The sequence below is a fragment of the Adelges cooleyi genome, unplaced genomic scaffold, assembly GCF_023614345.1.
Source record: "Adelges cooleyi isolate 19-005CV unplaced genomic scaffold, UGA_ACOO_1.1 ACOO_flye_CR_arks_rails_tigmint_CR_PRNA_376, whole genome shotgun sequence".
Classification (NCBI taxonomy): Eukaryota; Metazoa; Arthropoda; class Insecta; order Hemiptera; family Adelgidae; genus Adelges; species Adelges cooleyi.
In genome coordinates, this window is record NW_026096053.1 from 5,302,243 (window position 1) to 5,326,510 (window position 24,268).

The following is a 24,268-nucleotide window of genomic DNA, read 5'->3' on the forward strand; positions in this document are numbered from 1 at the left end:
ATACACTATGGATCAATAATATATAATATTAAATTTGCTAATACTTATAATACTACATTTTTGGATAGGTATACTGAATGAAACATGTTATAATATTATAAATAGTATATATAATTAAATAAATACGTATTTTAATTGGATAATACTTCCAATGGTAATAATATAATGTTTCCAATCATTTTTAACTATTCATATGCCTTAATTAAAACAATACAGGTATATGATTCCACTTATCTAACATTTTTTGTTTTTCACTTTTTTTATTGCAATTCAACTAATAGTAAGATATAATTATAAAGTCTGAAATATGTTTGCAAACAATATATATATATATATATATTGTTTGCAAACATATTTCAGAATTATATATATTGTTTGCAAACATATTTCATAATTATATATATATATATATATTTACACTAATGTACTAATAATTTGCAAATAAAAATATATAGTAAATGTTTTTAAATATTGGATTTATCTATGTAATATATGAAAAAATTTCTTTTAATTATGCATTTTTATGAATTTTTTTAAACAAAAAAAGTGTTTCATATTTAATAATGGGAATAATTTTGTGAGCATCAAATTTTTAATTTAATAGGTATTATTTTATTTCCAATATACCAATAAATCATAAAATTAAAAGACAACTCACTGTACCAGATATTTTTTAGACACTCTTCATAAGTAATAAATAAAAATAATGAACTTGATAATTTATATCACCCCTTAAGTTATTATAATTATTATCTTGTATGTTTTTACAAGTAATAAACAAAATAATAAATTAAAAATTACATACGTGGAAAAAAAGTGATGCATGTAATGGATAAGCTCACTTTAATATACTATTTATATGGATAATAAATATTTATAACTGCTATGATCATTATTATTAAAAACAATACAGCTCTAAAGAAGATATTTTGATTCGACAAGACTTGTATTGCAAATACCTAATATATAGATAGTATATGCTATATTTGATAACTCCAGTTGCAGTTGTAAATTTAATTAGATCAAATTTGAATGAAACTATTATAGACTGAAATAGCATTTAGATAAAATCTAATGAATAATTAACCATGAAATATTAATACACACACCAAATTGAATAATTGTCAGAATGAATAAAAATTTAATACAAATATATTTGAGAATTAAAAAAATGCAATAGTGTAATTTTAATTAAAATTATACTCTCACATAATTACTATACTAGTGCATCAATTATCGTAAATAATGATGAATAATACATATATATACTACCGGGGCAGATTTCACAGCTTCAATTCCCACAATATAATGTAGGCGTTATTTTCTATAGTAGAACAACAAGGTTGCTGATAATTGACATACCCTCGGCCACAGGATACTGTTACTAATGTAAAATCTTTTTTAGATGCGTCTGATGATCTCGTATGTTGTTGCACTGCTGACGTTTCTTCGTTAGATCGCAACGACCAACGACTTGAATTTAACCCATCTTCATTTTTATCATAATCTTTAACACACATAAGTCTTCCATACAGGTCATACACATCACTGGCTAATGTTTTTGAAGGAGGTCGTTTTAAAACTGTGGGTGGATCTTGAAGTGGTACTAGAATTGATATGGGACCTGTATGACCGTGGTACGATACATTCACTTTACCACTTATTATAGGAACTCCTTCGAGACGTGGTAATGGTACAGTCAAACTAATTCCAGCATCTGTACCGACCCAAAGCAAACCTTTGCAAGCCATAAGTGCAGTTACATTAACAGGCGAAGCAGTTCCTTTCAGTCTGATTACATTTGATGCAATATTTATATCCTAAAACATTTTAAGAAGACATTAATAACTATCTAACAAAGATAAAAATACAAATTCAAACTATAAGTATGTTACTAAATAACTAACTTAAAAAAATACACAAATTAATTTATAACTTGTTAATTAGCCATTCTGAAATAAATTATATCATATTTTGTAGTGTTAAAATTAATTTATAAGTTTTTTAGTTATATATATAATTACATATTTATATTTTATTTATATGTTTTAATAATATACTTTTTACTTTGTACTTAAATGCATTTAATATGCTATTTTTCTATATGTCATACCCATTTTCAAAAGAGCTGTATAATATATTATATAATTTAAAAAAAGGTCTATTTAAATATTTTCCTAAAATTAATAGGTACAAGAGTCAACACAAAATGTATTATATGGTACACTAACAGTCAAATAACTTTTATTTTAATACTCATACATTAACCTTCTTAATGTTGTTGGGTAATTAAATTTGAAATAACAAGAACTGAAATATTTTTAAAAAAAGGGCCGCCGTGTTTATTATTACTTAAGAAAAAAGTAATTTTAATATTGAAAAGCAAACATTTTTACTATCAAATATTTGAACAAAATATTATTCATTACTTTTCGAACATCATATAAATTTGTATTTTAATAGGATAAACTGGAAAACTAGGATACTGGGGAGGAACGGTGACTACTACACTTAAATACTAATCAAGCGAATTGTTTGAGAAAAAACACAACAAACCCACCATCATTATACATAAAATTGTCTATATTATCTAGTTGCCAATATCTGGTGCCTGATGGGTAATTTGAGAAATTTGCTCTACACAACTAAAAACAAATCTGAGCAGATGTGTCAATTTAAAAAAATAAAAGCTAATCAATATACTATAAATTATTGTACAATAACAAATGGGACCCACATGATTACTAGTTCCACGTAACATAAATTCATAAAAATTTCTTCTATATAATTTTTATAAAACGTGATGTTAAAAACAAAATTGCATACAAATGTTTTAAGATAATTTTTTTAAATATTGTAACAGTATACCTGTAGATGTTTAAATGTCTCCGTATGATATAAACAAACAGTTGTAGAATTCATTAATGACAACCATAAGCCAACTCCCGAGTGAGCTAACAAATTAACATTTTTGCCATGATGAATTGTAAAATTTTTCTGTGAATATAAAAAAGTATTTGTCAAAACTTATTTATTATTATTTTTTTTTTTACTAACCTGAATTTCCCCAGTTATTGCACTCATGACAAACACTTGTTTTCCACAAGCAACGTACAATGACAAATTAATTGGCAAAATACATGTTATTGGTGCATCTGATCCCAAAACTACAATCTCTGGCTCTTTGGATTGATTTCCTCTTCTATATAACAACAAAGAACCATTTGACAAAGCTACAAAAACAGTATCACAATGATGTTTTATAGCTGTAACCCCGAGGCTTTCATCTTCTCCTGGTAATAATATACTAGCTTCTTCGGACATGTCAGCTGTATTAAAAATCAAAATACTAAAAAAAAAAAATGATAAATTTAAATATATTAAAATTAATATCCAATATACAAATACTACATTTTAAAAACAAGAAATTATTTGTAATACCTTCTATGGTTAGTTCCCATCCAAACAGTATCAGACGCTCTAACATACTCGATGGCAGTGACTATAGTTTGGGAAAGATCCAGCGTTGTAATTTGTTTTAGAACACAAGTGTTGTTCACCGACATAATAGCTATGTGAGTGTTCATAGGTATGTTTGTTGTACACACCCATAAATATGAAAATTTACCGCAACCAGAAGAATAATAACAACCACATGTCACCTGTACATAGTATTATTTGAAATATATAACATTATACTTAAAATTGAGTTAAAAATTAAACATTTCAACAAGTTTGAATAGTTCAAAAATTCCCTCCTCTAATTTCAACATAACTTATTCAGAGATATTGTTTATAGTTAAATTGTAAAACCTCAAACTATAGTTAACTAACAAATCAAAAACACCATTTATTAATTAATTTGCTATTTTAAATTTATATGTTGGTAAGAAGATGGAATAGGTTGTAAAAATTAAAAAAAAACACTGGATGTCTTACAAATTAATAATACAACACAATAACTTTTGAAAAATAAGTCGAAATTTGTTTGATAATATATAGCCTAGCAAGAACATTACTTTTTTTTATGTTATTACACTAATGAAGTTTGAAACAGCGAAAAAAAAATTCATAACTCTCACTTTAAGAGCACTTCAACTAACACTTCATAATAGAGGCCCCGCAAACATTATTGCACATAACCCTGATATTTTACAAGCTGGCAATGGAGAGAGAATGGTAACAAAAAACACTTCATAATTCTTATTAAATCTAAAATATATTATTAATTACCTCCGCTTGTTTGCTAGATGATGTTATTGGGTGTGCGCCAACAAACAGGGGCATTTTCGTCATAGGACGCATCAATTCCTGATCTGGTATTTCCCAGGCTGGAGAATTATTAGGATCGAGAGCTAAACGAGCTAACCTTAATTCTGAAAATACACATTTAAGTAAAAATTAATGAGTACAATCAATACCAACAAACAATCTTACAATCAATTATTTATTCTAATAATTTGAAATAAAACTAATAAAAAATAATTTGGCCATAAATAATCAAATAATGATTACATCAAAGATAATTTTGTACTCGTCTCTTTATCTAGATAAAAAACTATTCGAATAATGCCCAGCTCTGCATAATAATGTAACTTACCAGTTATCCACGCTTTACGTGTATCAGGATTGTCCATTTGGAAAGTATAACCTTGTCGGTTTACAAATAATTGTAGACAACAAGAATCCATCCACGCTACTTGGTCTCCTTTGTACTGAACTTCACATTGTATTGCATTTAAAATTCCTTTTAAATGATCTGGAGCTAGATCCTAAAAAAAAAAAAAGTCTGAAGTTATTTAACATTATATTTACAAAAATTATATTATGCTCCAAACTTGGATTAAAACTAACCAAATAAGTGCCCTTCAATGTTGATGCCATTTCAATAATCCTACTGATTACTTGATAATCATGCATTAAATGATTCATTTCATTACACAAGTTGTCTGTCGTTATACTATTTTGTGATGTCGTATTGCCCATTGTGCGTGATACACTCGGTAATGATAAAGTATCAATAACCTAAAATAGCATAAATATACAAATTTTAATTAATTAATAATTTTTAAAATATTTTTGAAAAAGTTGTATGTACTTGAATTTCGGATATAGGAAAACTCCATTTTAAAGTTAACCTCTTATGTGAAGTGCTATTTGAATCATCTTTGTTATTCACAGACACACATACTAACAAATCATTTAATAACAGTAACCGCCGAGGTTTACATTTTCCAACGACTTCTCCGTGGTTTATTTCCTAAATAAAATAAAACAAATATAGATTTTATAATTTAAGAGTTGTAATAACACTTACAATTTGAGTAACGTCATCTTGTCTCAAAAGGCATCTATTGCTGTCTGCTATTGGTCTAACAGCTAATTTACTTGAAACAGATTTCAACATTTCTTTAAATGCTTGTGCTTGTTCACTCTCGCGCTTTCTCTCATTTAGCATCTCTGCCAAAGATTCCAACTGAGTTAGAGCTAGTTGAAGAGACATTCTGTCAGGATGACCGTATCCTGTGTTGTGTAATAAATCCTAAACAAATTTAATGAACATTTATTTTTATAAAATATTAAATAATAATTGTTCAATATAAAAAATTACCTGCAAAAACAAAATAAACTGTGGAAATCTCTGTACTGGTTTCACCATTAAACTGTAGAATGAAAGACGATCATGCGATGCTTCTTGTCGGTTCTAAAATTAATTTATGTATTTATACATTATATTAAATTAATAATATTAATAAACATAAAAAACTAGTTAAAATTACATACTTTGAAAAATTCCGCGAGAGATGCTTTTCTTTTAGTTTCTGTTTTTGCTAATTCCATAGCGTTTAAAAAATTGTTAATGAATCCACTATAAATGTCTAACACAATAGCTTTACTAAAGGAAGCAACAAATACATCCCCTATTCTATGATCTCTGTCCCAATTAGCTACAGCTTCAGCTAAAGCAATTCTAAATAGTGTATGGCACTGAAGTATTTCTGGAACTCGATGAAATAAAACTGATATCTTTGATTGACTTAATATTGATGGCATGCTTTGTTCCAATGGTTTTTTATAGTCCTATAAAACATATTAAAATTTGGAAAAAACCATTAATATAAAGACCACTTTATACTTTTTCTCATAATTTTCAGTAATTCAAATTTGTGCCAAAATAGTAACAACGTTGTATGTTATATCTTAGATCACCTCTTACTGTAAAATTGTAAAATATTATTTAAATAATAAAGTGTTATGTGTTTCTGCACTATTCCAGAAATTGTTTACAAAGTTTAATTACATAAGTACACTTCAGTGTTTTATTTATATTATCATACATACATTTACAAGTCTGTGCAGTGTAGCCAAATATGAATTTTCACTCCTAACTATATCATCAACAATATATCTACGTCGCAATTCTTGTTCAGTTATATCAGGGGGAGCTGGAGGAAGACTTGGAGGAATAAGTCTTCTGGAAAAACAGTCTTCTTCTACCTAAATTACCCAAAATATTAAACACAATAATCAATTAACAACAAGTGAGAGAAACAAAGTTTGTATACAACAATATTTTAAACATATTGTTATTTTAAAAACTTTTAAAATTTCGGGACCACACTATTAGTATTCATATAAAATTTTAATTATTATATACCTCTGGTAATAAAGGCATTTTGATATTTGGTCGAACATCTAAATCATATTGAGAGCATCTTCTTAAAGAAAACCATCTTGATAATAAACCAGGACTAGAAGGTGGATCTGGTGATGGAGGATTCTTTGGCCACCTCAACGTTTTTGAAACGTTTCTAGTTTCATAACTTCTAAATCAATATAAAGAAAATGTAAAAATAAAATCTTTTAAAATGACAAAATGAATAGCATATATATAATATACAAAAGAAATAAAATCAAGTATCATACTTGTTACTTTCTTCTTCCGATGAAAGTTCTGGATCTCTATCGGAGCTCGAACTTTTTTGTGAGGGTGTGTGACGTTCATTGGTAGGTGTTGGCTGTGCTACTTCTTCCCATGAATTTTGCCGCCATCGAACTGATTCATCTGCATAATTTTAATAAAATTAATCAATTTTAACTTTATAATATAAATGAACTATATTAAGGGAATTGAAAGTGTGCAGTTTAAAAGGGGTTTTATATAGGCAGTATTTAAGAAAAAAGGGGTTTTAATGAGTTTTGACCATGTCAATTTATGTTCAGGTTAATTTGTGCAAGATTCAGTGTATAACTTTTAGCTTATACAATTTTTTCTACGATTAAGTGCTGTTTTATTCCTAAAAGAAATCAATTTAGACCTAAAAGTCTGACAAAATTATGCCTACTTAGAATAAGCAGAGTTTAATTCTGTAAAAATAATTTAGCTGATCGACTTTTCAGCATACCTTATTGCAGGAATTTGAATAATAAGAAAAAAAAATGTTTGAAAATATAACAAATTTGACATATTACATAAGGTTTTTAATAAGGTAATATGTTACACACACAGACACACACACATATATATATATTATATATAATTCAGTGTCATTAAAAAGTGACCTTCCCTAACTATGTCATTGACTTTTATTGCTTACATTACAATCAAATAAAATCAATAGAAAACAATCACCTAAAACAACAATACTAATATCCAATATCGGCGAAGAATGAGAGAATTTATTTATGAGGTTTGTGTTTCAACACCAACATTTTACTAAATATTCAATAAAAAAAAAAATGTTTATTGATTGACTTGGTTATAACTGATTAAAAAAAATTAAGGTTATTGAGCCCAATAACCTTCTTGGCCAATATTGGATATTTACTAATGATAATCCATAGTTTTGCATACCAAATACAATTTTTTTTTTATAGTATTTGTTACTATTGGAATAATAATTAATATTTTATATAATAACTAGATATATTTCTCATAATAATAATATGCTGTTTATCATTATAATATCCATACATAGTTAATTGTAAAGAAGATGTTTAGCAATAACAGAGTTGTTTTTGGTAAAAACACGTGTAGATGTGCACGCGTGTAACCTTGTAAGGTTAATATAAATCACATTTTAGCTCAGGGCTCGAGTCTCAGAATATCTCTTCAGTTTAAACGTTCTACTAGTTTATGTCACACTGTCATTATACTCTTAAGTATTAATATAATCTATTATTGTAATTATGATATGTGTCATCAATATTAGTGTGTTAAACAAGTTCATTTATTTGTGTTGTCTTATTATTGAAATACCAAATTTCCATTTGCATACTCATTATACTACATATTAGTGTATAGTATTACAATAGTTAGTTTGCATCTATGCAAAAAAAAAATATATTAACCAAATATGAATTTTTTATACCAATTAAGTTATTTTTATAAGTGCAAGTATTTCATACTATGAATACATTCTTCTAAATAAATTATTTATCAAGAAACAAAAATGATATATAATGGTGAATTCATAAAATTTAAGTTTCCAATACATTTGAAGTAATTTTTTTTAACTAAAAGAAATAATAATAATATTGAGAAATAATAAATTTACCTGGTAGTGATGTTTTGCTTGGACTGGGTGATATGAGTGTGGGCATTTTATTCCAAAACCGCTTAGTACTGAAATGAGACTTACGAGGCCTACTAAGACTGTTTGTTCCACAGCTACTTGCGTCGCATGCAACTCCACTGTCGACACTTAAGTTTACTGGAGAGCCGTCTCTTGATGCACCCAAATTTAAGCCTGATGAGCCGTTATTGTTTAAGCACGCACCATTATCAGGCATTAGCATTGCTTCCATTGATAAATTTAATTCGCCTAAAACCTAAAATTAAGAAAACATTTATTTACATAAAGATAATCTTCTAACTAAAAGCACTTTATTAAAATTATGATTTAAATAAAAAAACTTTTATTTTATAGAGGAATTAACATTTTATTTGTAACTTAATCATTAAATAAAGTTCCCATATAATAACAGGTTAAATAAATAAGATAGGTGCTGCTTGAACATTGATGGCACCCCTATTTTTGGTTTTTATAACTGTGAAATCCAGATAAGAGGTTATATTAGTGCATATTGCAAAAAAAAAAATTCTGCTTATTTAACTAAGGGCTGAAGTATTATTTATCATAAGGACCATTATATACAGTATAAATATAAAATCTAATCTATGATATACCTAATGTATAATTGTTTGTCTTTAATAAAATGGTTCATTTAATGCACTTAAAATAAATACTTAGTATGAACTAATAATAACTAACATTGTCTTTAACTTGTCATTTTTTAATGAGTAGAAAATTAACACTAAGCTAAGAACACTCCCCGGAATTCAAAGACTGTTGTAATAATCTTATTTTGATAAAAATTGGTTTCAAACGTCATGGAGTCAATTACTTAAACTAAATAATCTACACAATAGAAAATTATACTACACCAAGTTTAATAAATAGCTTAAGTCGGATATGAAATACTAAGCCTAGGATTGATAGAAATTATACGACTTAGAATAATACTTTTAAAATTTTTTTTTTTTTTTCCCACGTTATTTCTTAAACTACTGAATCGATTTTTCATGAAGCTAGTCTGTAAAACGGATATTTTATTTTTAAATCACTTTTTTGGCGTAGTTTTGGGAATTTAAGTAGATCTAGAGTAGGACCATAATATACATAATTTTGTATAAAATTGCATATTATTCTTGTAATAAAACTCTTTTTTAATTAAGGAAAAACCAATAAATAGGAAAAAATTTCACTCACACCAAATTCAATTTCCAGGTTGTTATAGGTATGTAAATCAACAGATAACAGAAAACAGATATCAAAAATTTATCTTCAATACATTGTTAATTACAATTTAGGGATAACAGCATCAACAAATTATTATAGAAAGACAATTATAGTCTTAATCTTAGTCAATATTAGTCTTTAACATATTTACCCTTTTACTAAAAAAACAATTTTAAACACATTTTTTCTTTATAATGATTTTAATTGATATTTAATATTTTAGATTCGCATCAAATCTTTAGTTTATTTGAGAAATAAAGACACAAAATAGTGACTGGAAATAGCATCACGAAAGTAGGGTGTCTACTTTAAACGTATAATATAATGAGTCGTCATCATCATGCAAACATTTTGGCCAGAACATATAATTAAGACTATATATCTTCATAAATCACAACATTATAGATCAGAAATGAACACTATTCAGGAGCCAGCAGGCTAAAACATGTTTTATTTTTTATTTAAAATTGTTTACGCTCGCAGGGGCAAGAGTACAGGAATAATAACTAAAAACTAATACAAAGAATGAATAAAAATATTCCATGTTTTAAAAATTTTAGCTGTAAGTCTTTAAGTAGACTGTAATTTTTTTTAATGCAATCCAGTCTTTTTTATTATTATTTTTATAAATTATTTTCAACCTTACCTGTAAATGTTTAGAGTGTACATATCTAACTTCTGCGTCGAGTTTAGATGTCTCAATTTCTTCATATATATTTTCTTCACGTCCATAACGATTTATATAACTGTGTTTTGAACAAGAATGAGGCTTTGTTGATCCATGGGGGCCATGCTCATAATACGCATAAGCATAGTCTCCATTGTTAGATGTTGATCCACTGTATCGTGGACAGGTCCGTCGACCATCAACATACTGCTGTTTATCTCTAGACGCCATTCTTATCAGCTGTGAATTAACTAATAAAATAAAATAATTTTAACAAGGTGATAATTACATAATATGTATTGCATGTTTAGTATAAATACAAATATCTTTAGAATAATATTATCTATAAAACAGAATACATGAACATATTTTACCACAGCTGATTAATATTCAGCTCACTTAGTCTTGTTAAATATTATTTAACAAGAAATACCTATAACTATTAATTTAATAAACAGACTCCTATACTAGAATAATGTGGGGTCTATGTTATAATATGAATTATACTTTTTCACAAATTGCAACAAGCTATTTTATTATTTATAGGTATATGGTATTTAATTTGTATTATTATAATATAAGCAAATAGTTGTAAAAAGTAAATTTGATACCTACATGCTATATACATTTATTGTATATAAAACTGTAGCAGTACTTATTACAATATTATCATTTTTAAGCAAGTTACCAGTTTTACAAATTTTATGAATTTACAGCTATATTAATAATAGATACTTAATTTTTTTAAAGGCCTAGGGTTTTAATAACAGGTATTTATATATATATATATATGTTATATTATATATATTCAATCAAGAAAACTGTAAGCATAGAATATGCACCTGTTATCAATTTTAAATAGCAGCAGATTATTTTAATGTAAATAACTTTAAATGCAAACGCTTACAAAATATGCATTTCTTTAAACATTAAAAACAAAACTAATAACTACTAATCAATTATAAATTTAAAAGGTGATAAAACATTAAATTACTCCTTTAATGGTTTGATTTACAAAAGCAAATATGATTCATTTTATGTATTACGCGTATTACCTTAAAAATGTTAAGACCCTTTATTACGGTGGTTGTAATCAATTTCAATAATTAATATTATAATGAGTATTATTAAAATTAAACTACACTCACCTTAATTTGGTCCATTCCGACAACAGTTTGATACACGAACAGAAATAAAACTGCAGTAATAAAAAACTCAAATTATCTACTTAAATTGTAACATTATGTAAAGATAAGATATATTACAGCTAATATAAAAATAATGTATTGCATTGACACAGGAAATATTGATTACGAAATATAAAAACGTTAAGCAAAATAATAACACTAACTGATTGACATTTCTGGGGGAACGACTTGTGTGATTTTGGATTTAGTAAAAAACTATATAGGTAGGAGAGCGAACTGCAAAATGAAATGATGAGTGGTGGTGATGGTGATCAGATTAATATTTGGTTACTATCAATGAACCAAGGTTGTGTTCAGTTAAATATCTCTTATCAACACGCACCGCCATATTTAATCTATGATATGATAAAGTATTACAAATTATATGAAAGTGTATAGGTACGTTTAACATTATTAAAATTTGTAAAAAGCTCTAGTAGAAACTATGAATTAGTATTTATAGTTTTCATTTTTCATTTAATTGAATATAACGATTTACGTTTTTTCTAACTGAAGTTTTATTACGCATTTATCTTAAAAATTACAGTACTAGCAAGTTTTTGGTAACTTAAGACTACCTCATAGTAATTACTTACAAAATATAATTTTTAAAATGGAAAATAGAAATTCAAATTTTACTGGACCTCAGCAAAAATCTAATGCATCGCCAGACTCATTGGTAAATTCTCAGCTTTTTTATAATTAATGTTGACATTCAAATAAATTATAATACATTCAATCCTTTTTTTTTTGTATAGCTTATAATTTTTAATGTTCTGTGTAGTTCTATCAGCTTTCTGATGATGAAAAAAGAGTAATGAGAGAATGTAATAAAGAAAGTTTTTTCCAGAGAAGTTTACCATTAAGTGCCATTTTAGGAGTAGGATCCTACATGGCTGGAAAAGCAGGTCAGTTAACATTTTATGTTTCAAAATTTTTGTAAACCTCATTAAACATTTAAGGTAAATAATTGTCCCAGGTTTGTGTTTTAAATTTTATTGTGTTCAAGCCCATTTTTAATCATTTTCTATGTTTTTTTAATTTATTATGTTTATTGTTTATTTACTACTTAGGTTATTTTAAGCAAAGTCCAAAATGGGGTCCATGGCCCAAAGCTATAGTCGGGGGGTTATTAGGGTATGTAATTGGAAAATATTCATACCAAAATAAATGTGCAGAAAAGTTGATGCGAATTCCCAACAGTGAAATTGGACGAGTATTAAGAGAACGTAGAGGGAAACTACAAGGTGACATTCTTGAAGGGTAATAACTAATTATATTTGTAGTAATTCTAATAAATTGTTTATAATAATTTAATTTAATACAATTTTAAAGAAATATAGCACTCCCAAAAATTACACCAGGCTCATATATGTCTTCTGAGTCAATGGATTATAATCAAAATAATGATCTAGATTACCAAAAACCAATGAATACTTTGGATACGGATTACCGACCGGACTATGATAGTAACTTAATTCTAATATTATATATTTGTGCCTATAAAAAGCTAGAATAAGTTAACTCTATAACACAATTAAAAACTATCATAGGAGCCGTTGTGCAGCAAAGTTAGCAACCTTTGAGCGCAATAGTTTATTGTAATTTTCGAAAAACGTATTTGCCGTTATTTCTTCTGTTTATCAATAATATTTTTATTTTTATTTATGGTAGCACTATTTTATGGTCATCCTTGTGGACGCCAAATTTGTAGAATGCCAATTTTAACGAGTAATAAAAGATAGAAAAATGTGATTGTTGACTTTGCTGTGAATTCACGGATGTTGCTGCTTTTGTCACAGAAGCATAATATGGAGATTGTCGTGTATGCTACAGAAACATTATAAAAGAAATACATTTTAGTTTGAAATCGGAAGTGGAGATTGCTCCATAGAAAAATTCTATAGGAATGTTTATAAACTTAAATTTGCATAAAAAGTGGAATTTGCTGACTTTTCCGCTCAATGCCTCAAATTTATGTCTTCATAAATCTGTAATTAAATAACCTAACTGTTGTTTTGTTTGACTACAAAGCTTGCACATTTGTTTTAACTAGTGAAATTATTCATTATACAAGCTGTTTTACAACTAGTTTTTTTTGAGATAGTGTTGTTTTTAAAGCAATTATGTATAGGTAAGATTTACTACTTAAAAAAAAGTTTTTTTTAAGAGATTAATAAAAAATTAACTTTTTCTGGTTGTGCCACTGAATGTAAGCTTATATAATAATACACCTATTATGCTTTGTTTATTATAAAAAGGTATACATTGTTTTATAAATACAATTTTTATTTAGGTGCATCATTTGATAGATTAAATGAAGATCCATTGCCAAGTTCAAATATGCCAACATCCTACGACGACCTCAGAACTCGTAATAGACAAGAATACGAAAAATCCTTTTCAAAACCACCTTACAGGTAAATTTATAATATATTTATATTTAAAAATAAATCAAACTTCAGATTTGTAAAATGTATTAAAAACGTCTAAACAATGAACTTTTATTTTTAATGTAACTCAATTTTCCAAAAAAAGTGCATTTGTAATGATTGCACAATACATATTGTGCAAATAATATTTTTTTTAAAACACATTTTTTCTTCTCTTACGCTTTCACTCAAACTATTTGAATTATTCATATTAAATTTGACTATTACTATTTGAATTAGTCATACCAATTATTTTTAATTTATATAACACATTTAATTTACAAATACATTTTGATACCTGTATTCTGTGTTTAGAACACTACCATCAAACTCGCAACCTATTTGGGAAAATGCTCCAAATGACCAAACAAGAAACTCGCCTGCTGTCAAAGAGTCTCGTAATCAATACGGGGATGTATTTGTGCAAAACAAATAACTTTGGTAGTGTTGTTGTGTTTTGTTATTTAAATTAGATTTTAGATGTTATTTTGTTATAAATATAACGTAATTATTTGTTCAAAGTTAGTAATAAATATACAACTTAACATATTCTCTCAGTACTATGACGTGCTAAGTTTTTGTTGAGTTGAGAACTTGCCTTATTTTTTTCAGCTAAAAATAAATTATAATAATAAAAAATTTTATACTCAAATTTATTTATCAAAAAATATTGATTTTTAAAAAATGTGTAAATTCTATAAAATAATAAATGTTTAAATTTAATTTAACACTAAAGTTGGAAATACAGTTTTGTATAACAAAAATAAGGTAATGGTTATTAAACAGTTTAAAACTCTTCTAGTTTAGGAAATACAATGGTGTTTAAGACTGCAGGTTGAGGAACTTTTTTGGTTTGCTTCATATCTGGTCCGCCATCTTCAATCTTACAATTTTCATGGAAACGTACACCTTTTGAAATATTGCTTTTTTCTTCATTTTTATTTTCCTTGGAATTGGAAACTGAAAAAATAGTAAATTTATTAATGAAATTATTAAATAGAAAAATGTTAACTTATTTTTTTCTATCAAGTGTTTATTAGATTGATGCATGTTTCATTTTCTGAAAGAAAAAATATTTCAGCCTTTGGATATCAAAGCTAAAACTTTAAAATTAAAACTTGCTCTTTTAAATATGAATCATTGAGATATAATAATTTTACTATAAGTTGTAATCAATAAGTAATTACTACAAGTTACAATAGGTAAATATGTGATATTTTAATTAATAAATAAGGCGTCTTATTCTTAAAACGAACAGCAGCTAGCGTTTATTCAAGCAGGGTAAATAAATAGCAGGGTGCTTCTCTTGTATGCAAGTTTTCGGTTGTCACTTTTAACAATAAATTATATAAGTTGACTTAATGAAAATCAATAGTGAACTTGTATAATTACTTTTAGTTTTAAGCATAGTTATTTGTTGCTCTAATTCTTTCAATTGAAGTTTATCTCTTCTCATTTCTTTCTTAAGTTGTCTGATTTCACATTCTCCTTTAAAACATTGTTGTCTTGCTTCCATATCTCTTACGGATCTTCTGTTCATCTCTTCTTCGAGGGCTTTTTTCTCCTTTCTAAACATATGTTATAAAAATATACGTTTTAAAACAATAAAAAGATAATAATAACTAACCGAACATCAGACACAATTTGAAGAACTACGTTCATTCCTTCATTGCTTAAATTGTCTATTTGCAGTACTTGTGGAGTTTCTGGTCTTTTTTCTAGATCTCTTATTTTTGCTTCTAAATCCTTATAATATGAATTAAAAGGTATAAAACAAAACTAATTTAGTAAGGATGTACTAAGAAACATTATTTAATCATACAGAGAATAGTATGTTTAAAAAACATATTAGATTATACTTACACTTATACGGTTTTTAAAACTTTGAATCAGAGTAGATTTTTCTAAGTCATCCGTTTTTTCAGAATCTAATAGTTGTTTTTCGAGTCTCATAACTTCCATCTACAACACAAAATTATATATTTAATTATTATAACTATTTTGTTTTTTTATCTAAATTGTTTAATACCTTCATTTGATTGTTTTCATAGTTGGTTTTTGACAAACATTTTTTTAATGTTTCATATTTTTCCTTTTTTATTTCCAATTCTGTTGTTAATGCTTGTCTTTTATCATCTACTTCAGCGAATAATGAATTTCCTCTTTTATTATGATCGTTCATGGTATTCATATTGTTTACTTGTGCACGTAACATATCACATTCTTCTTGCAATGCCTAATAATGACGTCTTAATTTATAACTACATTCTTAGTAAAACCAATAAAGCTCTGGGGTCCTATTTTTTAATATTTGTATGGCATTCGACATGATTTAGTCACGTTTGGTTTAAAATGGGTTCAATGATAAATAAATATAGTTAAAATTTGTATATACTTAGTTTAAAGTTGTTAAAAATATCTAAGAATATAATTATTTTCTACCTCGTATTTTTCTTTCCATTCATTTAACTGATCACATTTGAAACCAAGTTGTGTTTTTACATCCTCAAGGTCTTCAAGAGCTTTTGCTTTTAAACTATCAAGCTCTACAATGAATACTTCTTGATCTTTAATGACACTTTGCATCTCTTCATTTTTTCCCTAGGCATAAATTTTTCAAGTAAAAAATGATTTTTTTGACATTAATATGTCATGTCTGGGTGTCAAAAAAAATGCAAAGTTTTTTGGTGCACTTCCCGTGGGGCTAGACACTTGAAATTTAAACCATAGCTTTCTTATAATGGTCTCATGCAAAGTAGAATTTAGGAGTTGAAATTCATCCCCCTTCATCCCTTTCAATAATTGTTATCTGTTGTTTCTCTAAATTGTTAAGTTTGACATAAATGAAAAACATATTGGTTAAAATAAGTACAATTGTTTGTTTATAGCCAAGATGTTTTGGTTCGCTATGCTTAAATCATAGACAGCAACTGTTTATGTATTATAAGAGTGTGCCTTAAGACATATTAATGATCTTATATTTTTCCCAAAAGGGAAAGATTCAATTCAATTTTTCTTTTTTAAAAATAAATAGTTACCTATATATATTAAAACTATTTATTTAATAAAATGTTTAATATTAATTAGAAGTAGTCATTTAAACCAATAGATGTTGTAAGCATATTGAATGACTTTTTTATTTTGAATTTGCATATGTAGTAAAAACCAAGTCGACAGCTATATTACATGTGGAATTCCTTCACACTCCATTTGTTTGTACACCCTACTTTTGTATTCATCTTCTACTAAGAAAGATGCTCTTTAACAAATTTGCTGTTTAGGAACAAATGTTAGTCTGTTGCCAAATAGGAGGCAGTGGTGGCTCCGTCTCGCTTGATGATTGCTCATTTGAGTAAACTGGGCTCGACTGTGACTACACACTTACCAACTTACCCACTTAAATATTGTAAGCATAAAAAATATAAATTCATACCTTTTTATCATACAGCTCAGTTTTTAATTCTGTAATGATGCTGTCGTTTAAATCTACAGGAACTACTTCTTTTGGTGTATCTTTTAATTTGTTTAATATTGACAATTCTTTATTTAAAACATCAATTTGAGACAGATAATCTTTTTGTTGTTCTTGAAGTTTAAATTCTAAATTTGAATACTATAACACAATTTAAATTAAATTAAAATAAAAAAAAATTCATAATTTAATACAAACTTGAAATTAAATACTTTAATTGTCCATTGCTTAAGATCAGACTCTTTGTTAAAAACAGCTTCTTTTAACTTAAAATTTTCATCTTCTACAACTAGTAGTTGTTCCATATCATGTTGAAGTTCACTAATAAATGCATTTTTTGTTTTTAACTGTAACTGAGTCTCGTACAACTCTTGTTTCATTACCTTCAAAAATAAATTCAATTTTAATACTATTACTATTGTTTAATCATTTGAATAGCTGCAGATTGTATTCAAATGACTATACAGTTATTTGTCATAGTGAGAGTCACAAAGGTTTACCAAATCTCTATATTTATTGTTTATCCTTGCTCCTACTGTTAACACATTCGCTGTATCGAAAAAATAATAGTAACACGTTCAAGCGCCATAAAAATTGATAAGAATTCAATAAATCAAAAACAAGTAATTTCTGTAAAAATACAATTTTTTCCACATTGCCTCAACATTTTAGAACACTTTTTGTTGAATAGACATGACATCTGCTATGCACCACTACAATATTTTTGTATAGGCTGTATTCAACAGGTAAACTGTTAAATGTCAGCTTGTTGGCTATAGCCAACAGGCACAGTAAATTTGTTAATTTACATTTTGAAGATAATTTTATAACTATTTAAAATCACAAAACTACCAATACCTCATGACTGAATCTACAGGTCAATATTCTGATTATTCTGTTGTTTATTTTGTGTGTAGTATAAACTTACATCAATAGAAGTAACACTTGGTCGAGTTGCGTTAGTTGATGGGGGTGTATCAATGGATGATTCATTATTTTGAGAAGAACTTTCAATCATTTTGTTTCAAACAACGTTCCTATTTAGTATTTATCAATGAAACATAATATATGAGTAAAATTAAAAAGTCAACAGGTAAGTTTTTACTTACTTTTTTTATAAAATCTTCTAGATAGTATACAGGTACTTTAAGATAGCGCGTAAGATATGGTGTTTAATTACTTTTAATTATTCTTAATACCGTACTAAAATATATTTAACTATTTTTACAATCCAATTTAAATTTTAAACACTAAATATAATAAGTATACTATTGTTAATCGTTTTGATACCAGATACCGATCCAAAATATCGGGTTTGAATAAAACAACAAAACATAAACCTATAACGGTCTTATTTCTTATGATAAAAATTTGTATTTTATGCTATAGGTCACGGAGGGGTAACACAGTTACCACGAATGTTGCGTGCTACGATGTTATGTTACTTCGACATTTTTGTTACGAATGACAATTGCTTCGACGACAATTGACACGAATACATTTACAACGAAAATATGTTTTCGTTAATTTTTTTTATGCCACGATTTACAGTTACATCGAAGTTCCATTTTTAATTATTGCTTCGAATTACATTTACCTCGAATTCCAGTTACATCGACATGACTTATCAAAATATCTTAATGTTATGATTTCGCTATTTTAAAGGACATTTACATTGATAAACATTTTATGGAACTTAAATTCCATTTACACTGACATGACCCAACAACTAATTTATATAAAACTATAAATAATAAATTGATAAACTGTAAAATTGTAATACTTATTCACTCTGTTACTTTATCGATACAAATATAGTATACTTAAGGTCATTTTATCAACTGCTTGTTAAAATAATTTAAACTTATTTAATGTTAATCGTTGTTAAACTAAAAAATTGACTTTATCTATTTGACTCTTTCGGTTAAATTTTAGCTGAATATTAATCACAGTTAGTTAGCATATTATAGTTAGTTAAAAACTTTAAACTGAGAATTGAGATTAGTATCAATATTATCAAGTAATATTTAATTTTACTGAAATATCTACTATCTATTGTTTTATAATATAATATTCCTATATTATTATTAGTTATTTGCTTGCTTTTACACACTTAAAACCTTTTATCGAATTATAGTGATGAGGTATACTTTATGATTGCATGTAACAAAACATAGAATTAACAGTTACATTGTAGGTAGTTATTTCAATGTAACTACCAATTCAATTCAAAACGGATGCTTAAATTATAAATATTGTATTACCTACACGTTTGATATAAATTGTATGCATATTTAATTCTAGATGACTGAAATAATTAGATTAGTAGCAGTAGTAGCGACCATAATAGTGACGCAGAAGTTTATTTTTTAGGTTATATTATAAACCAATATTTCAACGAAATTCGAAGACCTTGTTTATTGTCGACAAAAATTGACCACATAACCATATGGGATGACCAAGATTTTTTCGCATGTATTCATCTGAGTAAAAACAAGTTTAAAATTGTTCAGCAAGAAGTAACTCAAAGTTAAAATAACATTAAGGGGACCGCAGCGTGTTTTTTATAAAAAAATATTAAGTATAAATATCAAAGAAATAAAAACGCCACCCCATTGATAAAGTGTTTCCCTATACATTGTGAGAGTTTAGTAAATCTACCCCTTAAAGGGGTCGGAGCACAACTAGTTTTCATGCATTTTAGCGGTGCTTAATTAGACATACTTCTCGATGTTGGATTTTAATTTTTAAAGTATGTGTGGATTTGTTGTCAAATTGTCTGGGTTTCTTAGGAAGCCCATTTTTGATTTAAAATTTTATGCCTAAAATAAATTCAAATGTAATTCGGGAATAAATTATCATTGAATTTTCAAAAAAATAATTTTGGAGATCTTCAAAAGAGAAAATTGCAAATTGCCTTCCTAAAAAACCTAGACAATTTGTCGAGAAATGCATACATATATTAAAAATTAAAATCCAACATTGGGAAGTATGTCTAATTAAGCACCGCTAGCAGATGTTATTTACCAATATAAAGTTAACAACATTTTTATTTTAACGTTGTAACTTACTTTAATTAATAATTATTAATAAATAAACCTTCTGTTTGTAAAACCCACTTTACTTAAACTTGGTATAAATTTGATAGATAAATTCAGAATGTTTTTAATCTCCGATTAATCTTAAACCGAGATTAGATAAACGACATTTTAACCGCCGAATGATAAAATTGTCCTTAACACTATATTGAAAATTTATCTTTTTAATAATAATAACAATAATGTATTTATAATAGTAATAAATTTACGCTAATGAGGCAATTTACAATTTGTTTACAACAAGTTTTACAATAATTTATTTAAATATGTACAACAATATGAAATAAACTTGTCAAATGATTTACCAATTACAACTAAAATTGTAGAGAAAAATAAAATAAGTATAAAAAACTTGTAGAGTTAATAGAAGACTATAAATAAAAAATGTAAATAATAAATAAGCTAAGTTTAAAGTGCTTATTGAGAGCACTCAAAAAGCCAACATTTTGAATTGAATTACACGAGTTATAATTCGGTTTACTGGACCGAGATAAATTTGTCGTTGTGTAGAAACGTAAAATTGCGTATAAAATCGTAAACTAATATTTAGTACAATAAATGAATCCAATCATCATTTTTCAGAACAGTCTTATATTTATATAATTTATGATATAGTTATTTATTTATATGATATATTTAAAAATATATCATTTAAATTCTGTCAACATAGTATTTTATAGACGATTCAATAATTGGCTTTATTTTCTTAAAACTTTAAAAAGTAAAAAATATAGGAATAGTTTCTGGATCGATTTTACAGATTGCTAAGGAGACTATGTTATAATTCAAAATAAAAGCATATTCAAGGACTGACCTAACCAAATTTTAGTAGGTTTAATGTGATTTATGCATTTTGTATTGTTAACATTTTAACACAGGGCCGGATTTATGGAGGAGTGGGGCTCCCGTTAGGTTGTTAGGGGGGGGGGGGGTCACCATTAAAATTGGTATGAGCGTTAAAAAAAACAATACCAAGTAACATTTTGTAAGTTTTACAAAAGACAACATAATATAAAATTAAAATGAATCTCCATGGACACGCATATTCTTTATAATAATTTGTTATTTACAAAATAAATGATTGTAGAAATGATAACATTTTACTGATACTTATTATTTTCAATAATGAATATTATAATAATAAATTTAAAAATATTAACAATTTAATAATATTTTAATTGTACGTCGGTGATTCATTTTTGTTTACAACAATTTTTGTTTTAGAAATTAGATTATATGTAGATATAATAACCTATAAAAATTCTCTATAATCTATATATTTTAGATTCTGTAAGATTTCTCATTTTAATTTTGATAGAATTATTATTATAAATAGTAAATACATAATCATATACAACGTGATTGCCACCGCCACGTACATTGTAACACGCAAACGACTAATAAAATCATTGTATTTTCAGAAATTAATAATATTATTAAAATTATCTGTTTTGACAACAAAAAAAAAAATAAGCCAAATATTTATAATCCTAACCAGTATTAAAATTATAGGCTAAACTGTACTTAAATTTTACCCAAACTACTATAAACGGCCGTTAATGATATTTCCTAAGTACTAAAAATGTAATAATTATTTATGAATGATTTTAAAAATCTCAAATATATATATTATGCTTAAAATTTGTTTGCTCTAACCTCGACAGAATATTTAAAAAATAATTACACTATCTAATCACTAAATGGGATAAAGCTACATTTTAATGTTGTTAATTATGTTAATTGTCTTTTTTCGATCTTGAAAGATCCCATGATGTTGTGAGCCCTGGGTGAGCGGGCCATGGTCCTTTCTGGTATCCCTTAATCCATTATGTTGCGATATAGTGCCTAGTTAATATTTACTTATTTGTACAAACACTGAAGCCAAAAGTCAATACAAATACAAAATACAAATTGAATTATATCAGAGACGATTCTACAAAAAATGTTTAGAGGGGTGTTGAACAAATGTTTGATACACAACATTGATGTAGAAGATGAAAAGTAACAAGAAATAATTTCATGGTTTGTATCACTTTTGATAAACAAAAGCAGATATCCAAAAGTCAAGAAATTTAACAGCATAATATAAATGTTTTTAATTTACCACTTAATAATGTCATTAAAAAAAGGTATAATCTATACTCTATACCGTTGATTTAAAATTTGAACACTGGTTTAGGAACCAAACTATTCAATATTATTACTTTTTTATAATACCAATTTGAGTGTTTTCACATATTAATCGTAATTAAAAACCAACTTTTATATTGTAAGTTATTGTCCATTTTAAGTGACTCTCGTCTCTCAGTGTCATACAAAACCTCAAAATTGTTTATAATACCAGTCACAACGGATTAACAACAATATATATATTCAAAAATCTATCTGAAACCCTTGGGACTTAATTTGAATCAATCACCTACATTCTAAATTATATATTACAATCAGATTTATACTTATTATTCATAAAAAAAATTGTTTATAAAATTCTTCTATCTTTTTTGTATAACTTTTCTATTTCAAATGTATAGCCTACTGTATTCAATTATGTATGTCAACTAATTAAATATAACCCTTACAATGCCCTTTGTTGCCCTTGCCAAAGGTTTTTAACCAATAATTAAAAGAAAGATATACTGTAAATTAAAATGTGCAATTGATAATAAAGAATACACTATAAAACGTAATTAATGAATTTAATATATTAAATTCATTATGTACAATAACCCGATTCTGTCTTTAAATTTATCAGTAGTTAGTCAAAAACTTTTGTGTAGAGTTGGATTTAGTTGCGGAATGGACAGTGTTCGGCCCATTATAGAAATTAACTCATTCGGCCCACAATACAGTACTAGCGACAACTATATTTAATTAGTAATTTGTAATTTCCCTGTTTGTACACCAAACGAGTTCCAAATCTAAGACATACAAATACTGACAATAATATATAATATATTTTCATTATACAATCATAGAATTCACGGAATAGTCGGTGCCCGGTGGTCAAGTATTCTTATCATGTATAGTCGAAGTAAAATACTTTCGCGGTATCACAATATCGAGTAAACTGTTGTATGATTCATTTAATTACTTTACGATGTCGGAGTATGTTAAATTCGGACTAACCGTCTAATCGTAGCAATTGTATATTCGAAGTAGATTATATTCGTGGCAAATGACTGATAAAGCAATGTCGGAGTAACTACAAGTCGTGGCATGCAACATTCGTGGTAACTGTAACAACCCGGTCACGGATATAATACAAACCACAATTATAGATGGGATGGTCTGTGGTTACGAGACGGTCAATTCTACTCTGCAGTAGCTTACTGCGGCAGTGGTTCTTATCAAAGTTAAGAAATACACACTGGTTATTAGCGCTTTTAGTAGTAAAATGAACTATATATGGACATTGATATGGATAGCAATTATAATATATCAGTGATATATAATATCACTATAGCTGCAAACAAGATCGCGCTAGAGTACCGTGAGTTTTTTAATTACATTTGTTCCTTCGCGGCCGCAATATTTTAGTCCTCTTCTTGTAATCATTTTATCTATCTTAACCAGTAAGTTTATAGTTGGATACCATTTAACGAATTCAAC

The 24,268-nt window shown here is 26.9% G+C and overlaps 3 protein-coding genes across 5 annotated transcripts; 1 reads left to right on the forward strand and 2 right to left on the reverse strand.

Annotated features, from left to right (window-relative positions):
• Positions 1 to 700: 700 nt before the first annotated feature.
• LOC126840892 (rho guanine nucleotide exchange factor 10-like) lies at positions 701 to 11,898 on the reverse strand. 2 transcript variants are annotated; one of them, XM_050576883.1, is made up of 17 exons: positions 11,619 to 11,898; positions 10,450 to 10,721; positions 8,559 to 8,832; positions 6,928 to 7,066; positions 6,659 to 6,824; positions 6,343 to 6,498; positions 5,785 to 6,081; positions 5,612 to 5,704; positions 5,318 to 5,542; positions 5,099 to 5,260; positions 4,855 to 5,025; positions 4,601 to 4,772; positions 4,234 to 4,376; positions 3,442 to 3,662; positions 3,058 to 3,349; positions 2,869 to 2,997; positions 701 to 1,820 (listed from the first exon to the last, which is right to left on the reverse strand). In XM_050576883.1, the coding sequence occupies exons 2-17, from the start codon at positions 10,699 to 10,701 to the stop codon at positions 1,284 to 1,286; spliced, it is 3,429 nt and encodes a 1,142-aa protein (XP_050432840.1). In that variant the 5' UTR covers positions 10,702 to 10,721; positions 11,619 to 11,898; the 3' UTR covers positions 701 to 1,283. The 2 variants fall into 2 exon arrangements, with proteins under 2 accessions (XP_050432840.1, XP_050432839.1); XM_050576882.1 differs by having other exon boundaries at positions 709 to 1,820; positions 6,659 to 6,827.
• A 165-nt stretch (positions 11,899 to 12,063) lies between these two features.
• LOC126840873 (OCIA domain-containing protein 1) lies at positions 12,064 to 14,649 on the forward strand. 2 transcript variants are annotated; one of them, XM_050576858.1, is made up of 6 exons: positions 12,064 to 12,336; positions 12,442 to 12,565; positions 12,731 to 12,920; positions 12,993 to 13,126; positions 13,954 to 14,077; positions 14,405 to 14,649. In XM_050576858.1, the coding sequence occupies exons 1-6, from the start codon at positions 12,271 to 12,273 to the stop codon at positions 14,523 to 14,525; spliced, it is 759 nt and encodes a 252-aa protein (XP_050432815.1). In that variant the 5' UTR covers positions 12,064 to 12,270; the 3' UTR covers positions 14,526 to 14,649. The 2 variants fall into 2 exon arrangements, with proteins under 2 accessions (XP_050432815.1, XP_050432816.1); XM_050576859.1 differs by having other exon boundaries at positions 12,065 to 12,336; positions 12,416 to 12,565.
• A 109-nt stretch (positions 14,650 to 14,758) lies between these two features.
• On the reverse strand, positions 14,759 to 18,946 carry LOC126840872 (protein Spindly). The gene is made up of 10 exons (XM_050576857.1): positions 18,671 to 18,946; positions 18,490 to 18,598; positions 17,774 to 17,944; positions 17,523 to 17,702; positions 16,532 to 16,690; positions 16,119 to 16,325; positions 15,953 to 16,051; positions 15,717 to 15,835; positions 15,482 to 15,657; positions 14,759 to 15,049 (listed from the first exon to the last, which is right to left on the reverse strand). The coding sequence occupies exons 2-10, from the start codon at positions 18,577 to 18,579 to the stop codon at positions 14,877 to 14,879; spliced, it is 1,374 nt and encodes a 457-aa protein (XP_050432814.1). The 5' UTR covers positions 18,580 to 18,598; positions 18,671 to 18,946; the 3' UTR covers positions 14,759 to 14,876.
• Between the last annotated feature and the right edge of the window lie 5,322 nt (positions 18,947 to 24,268).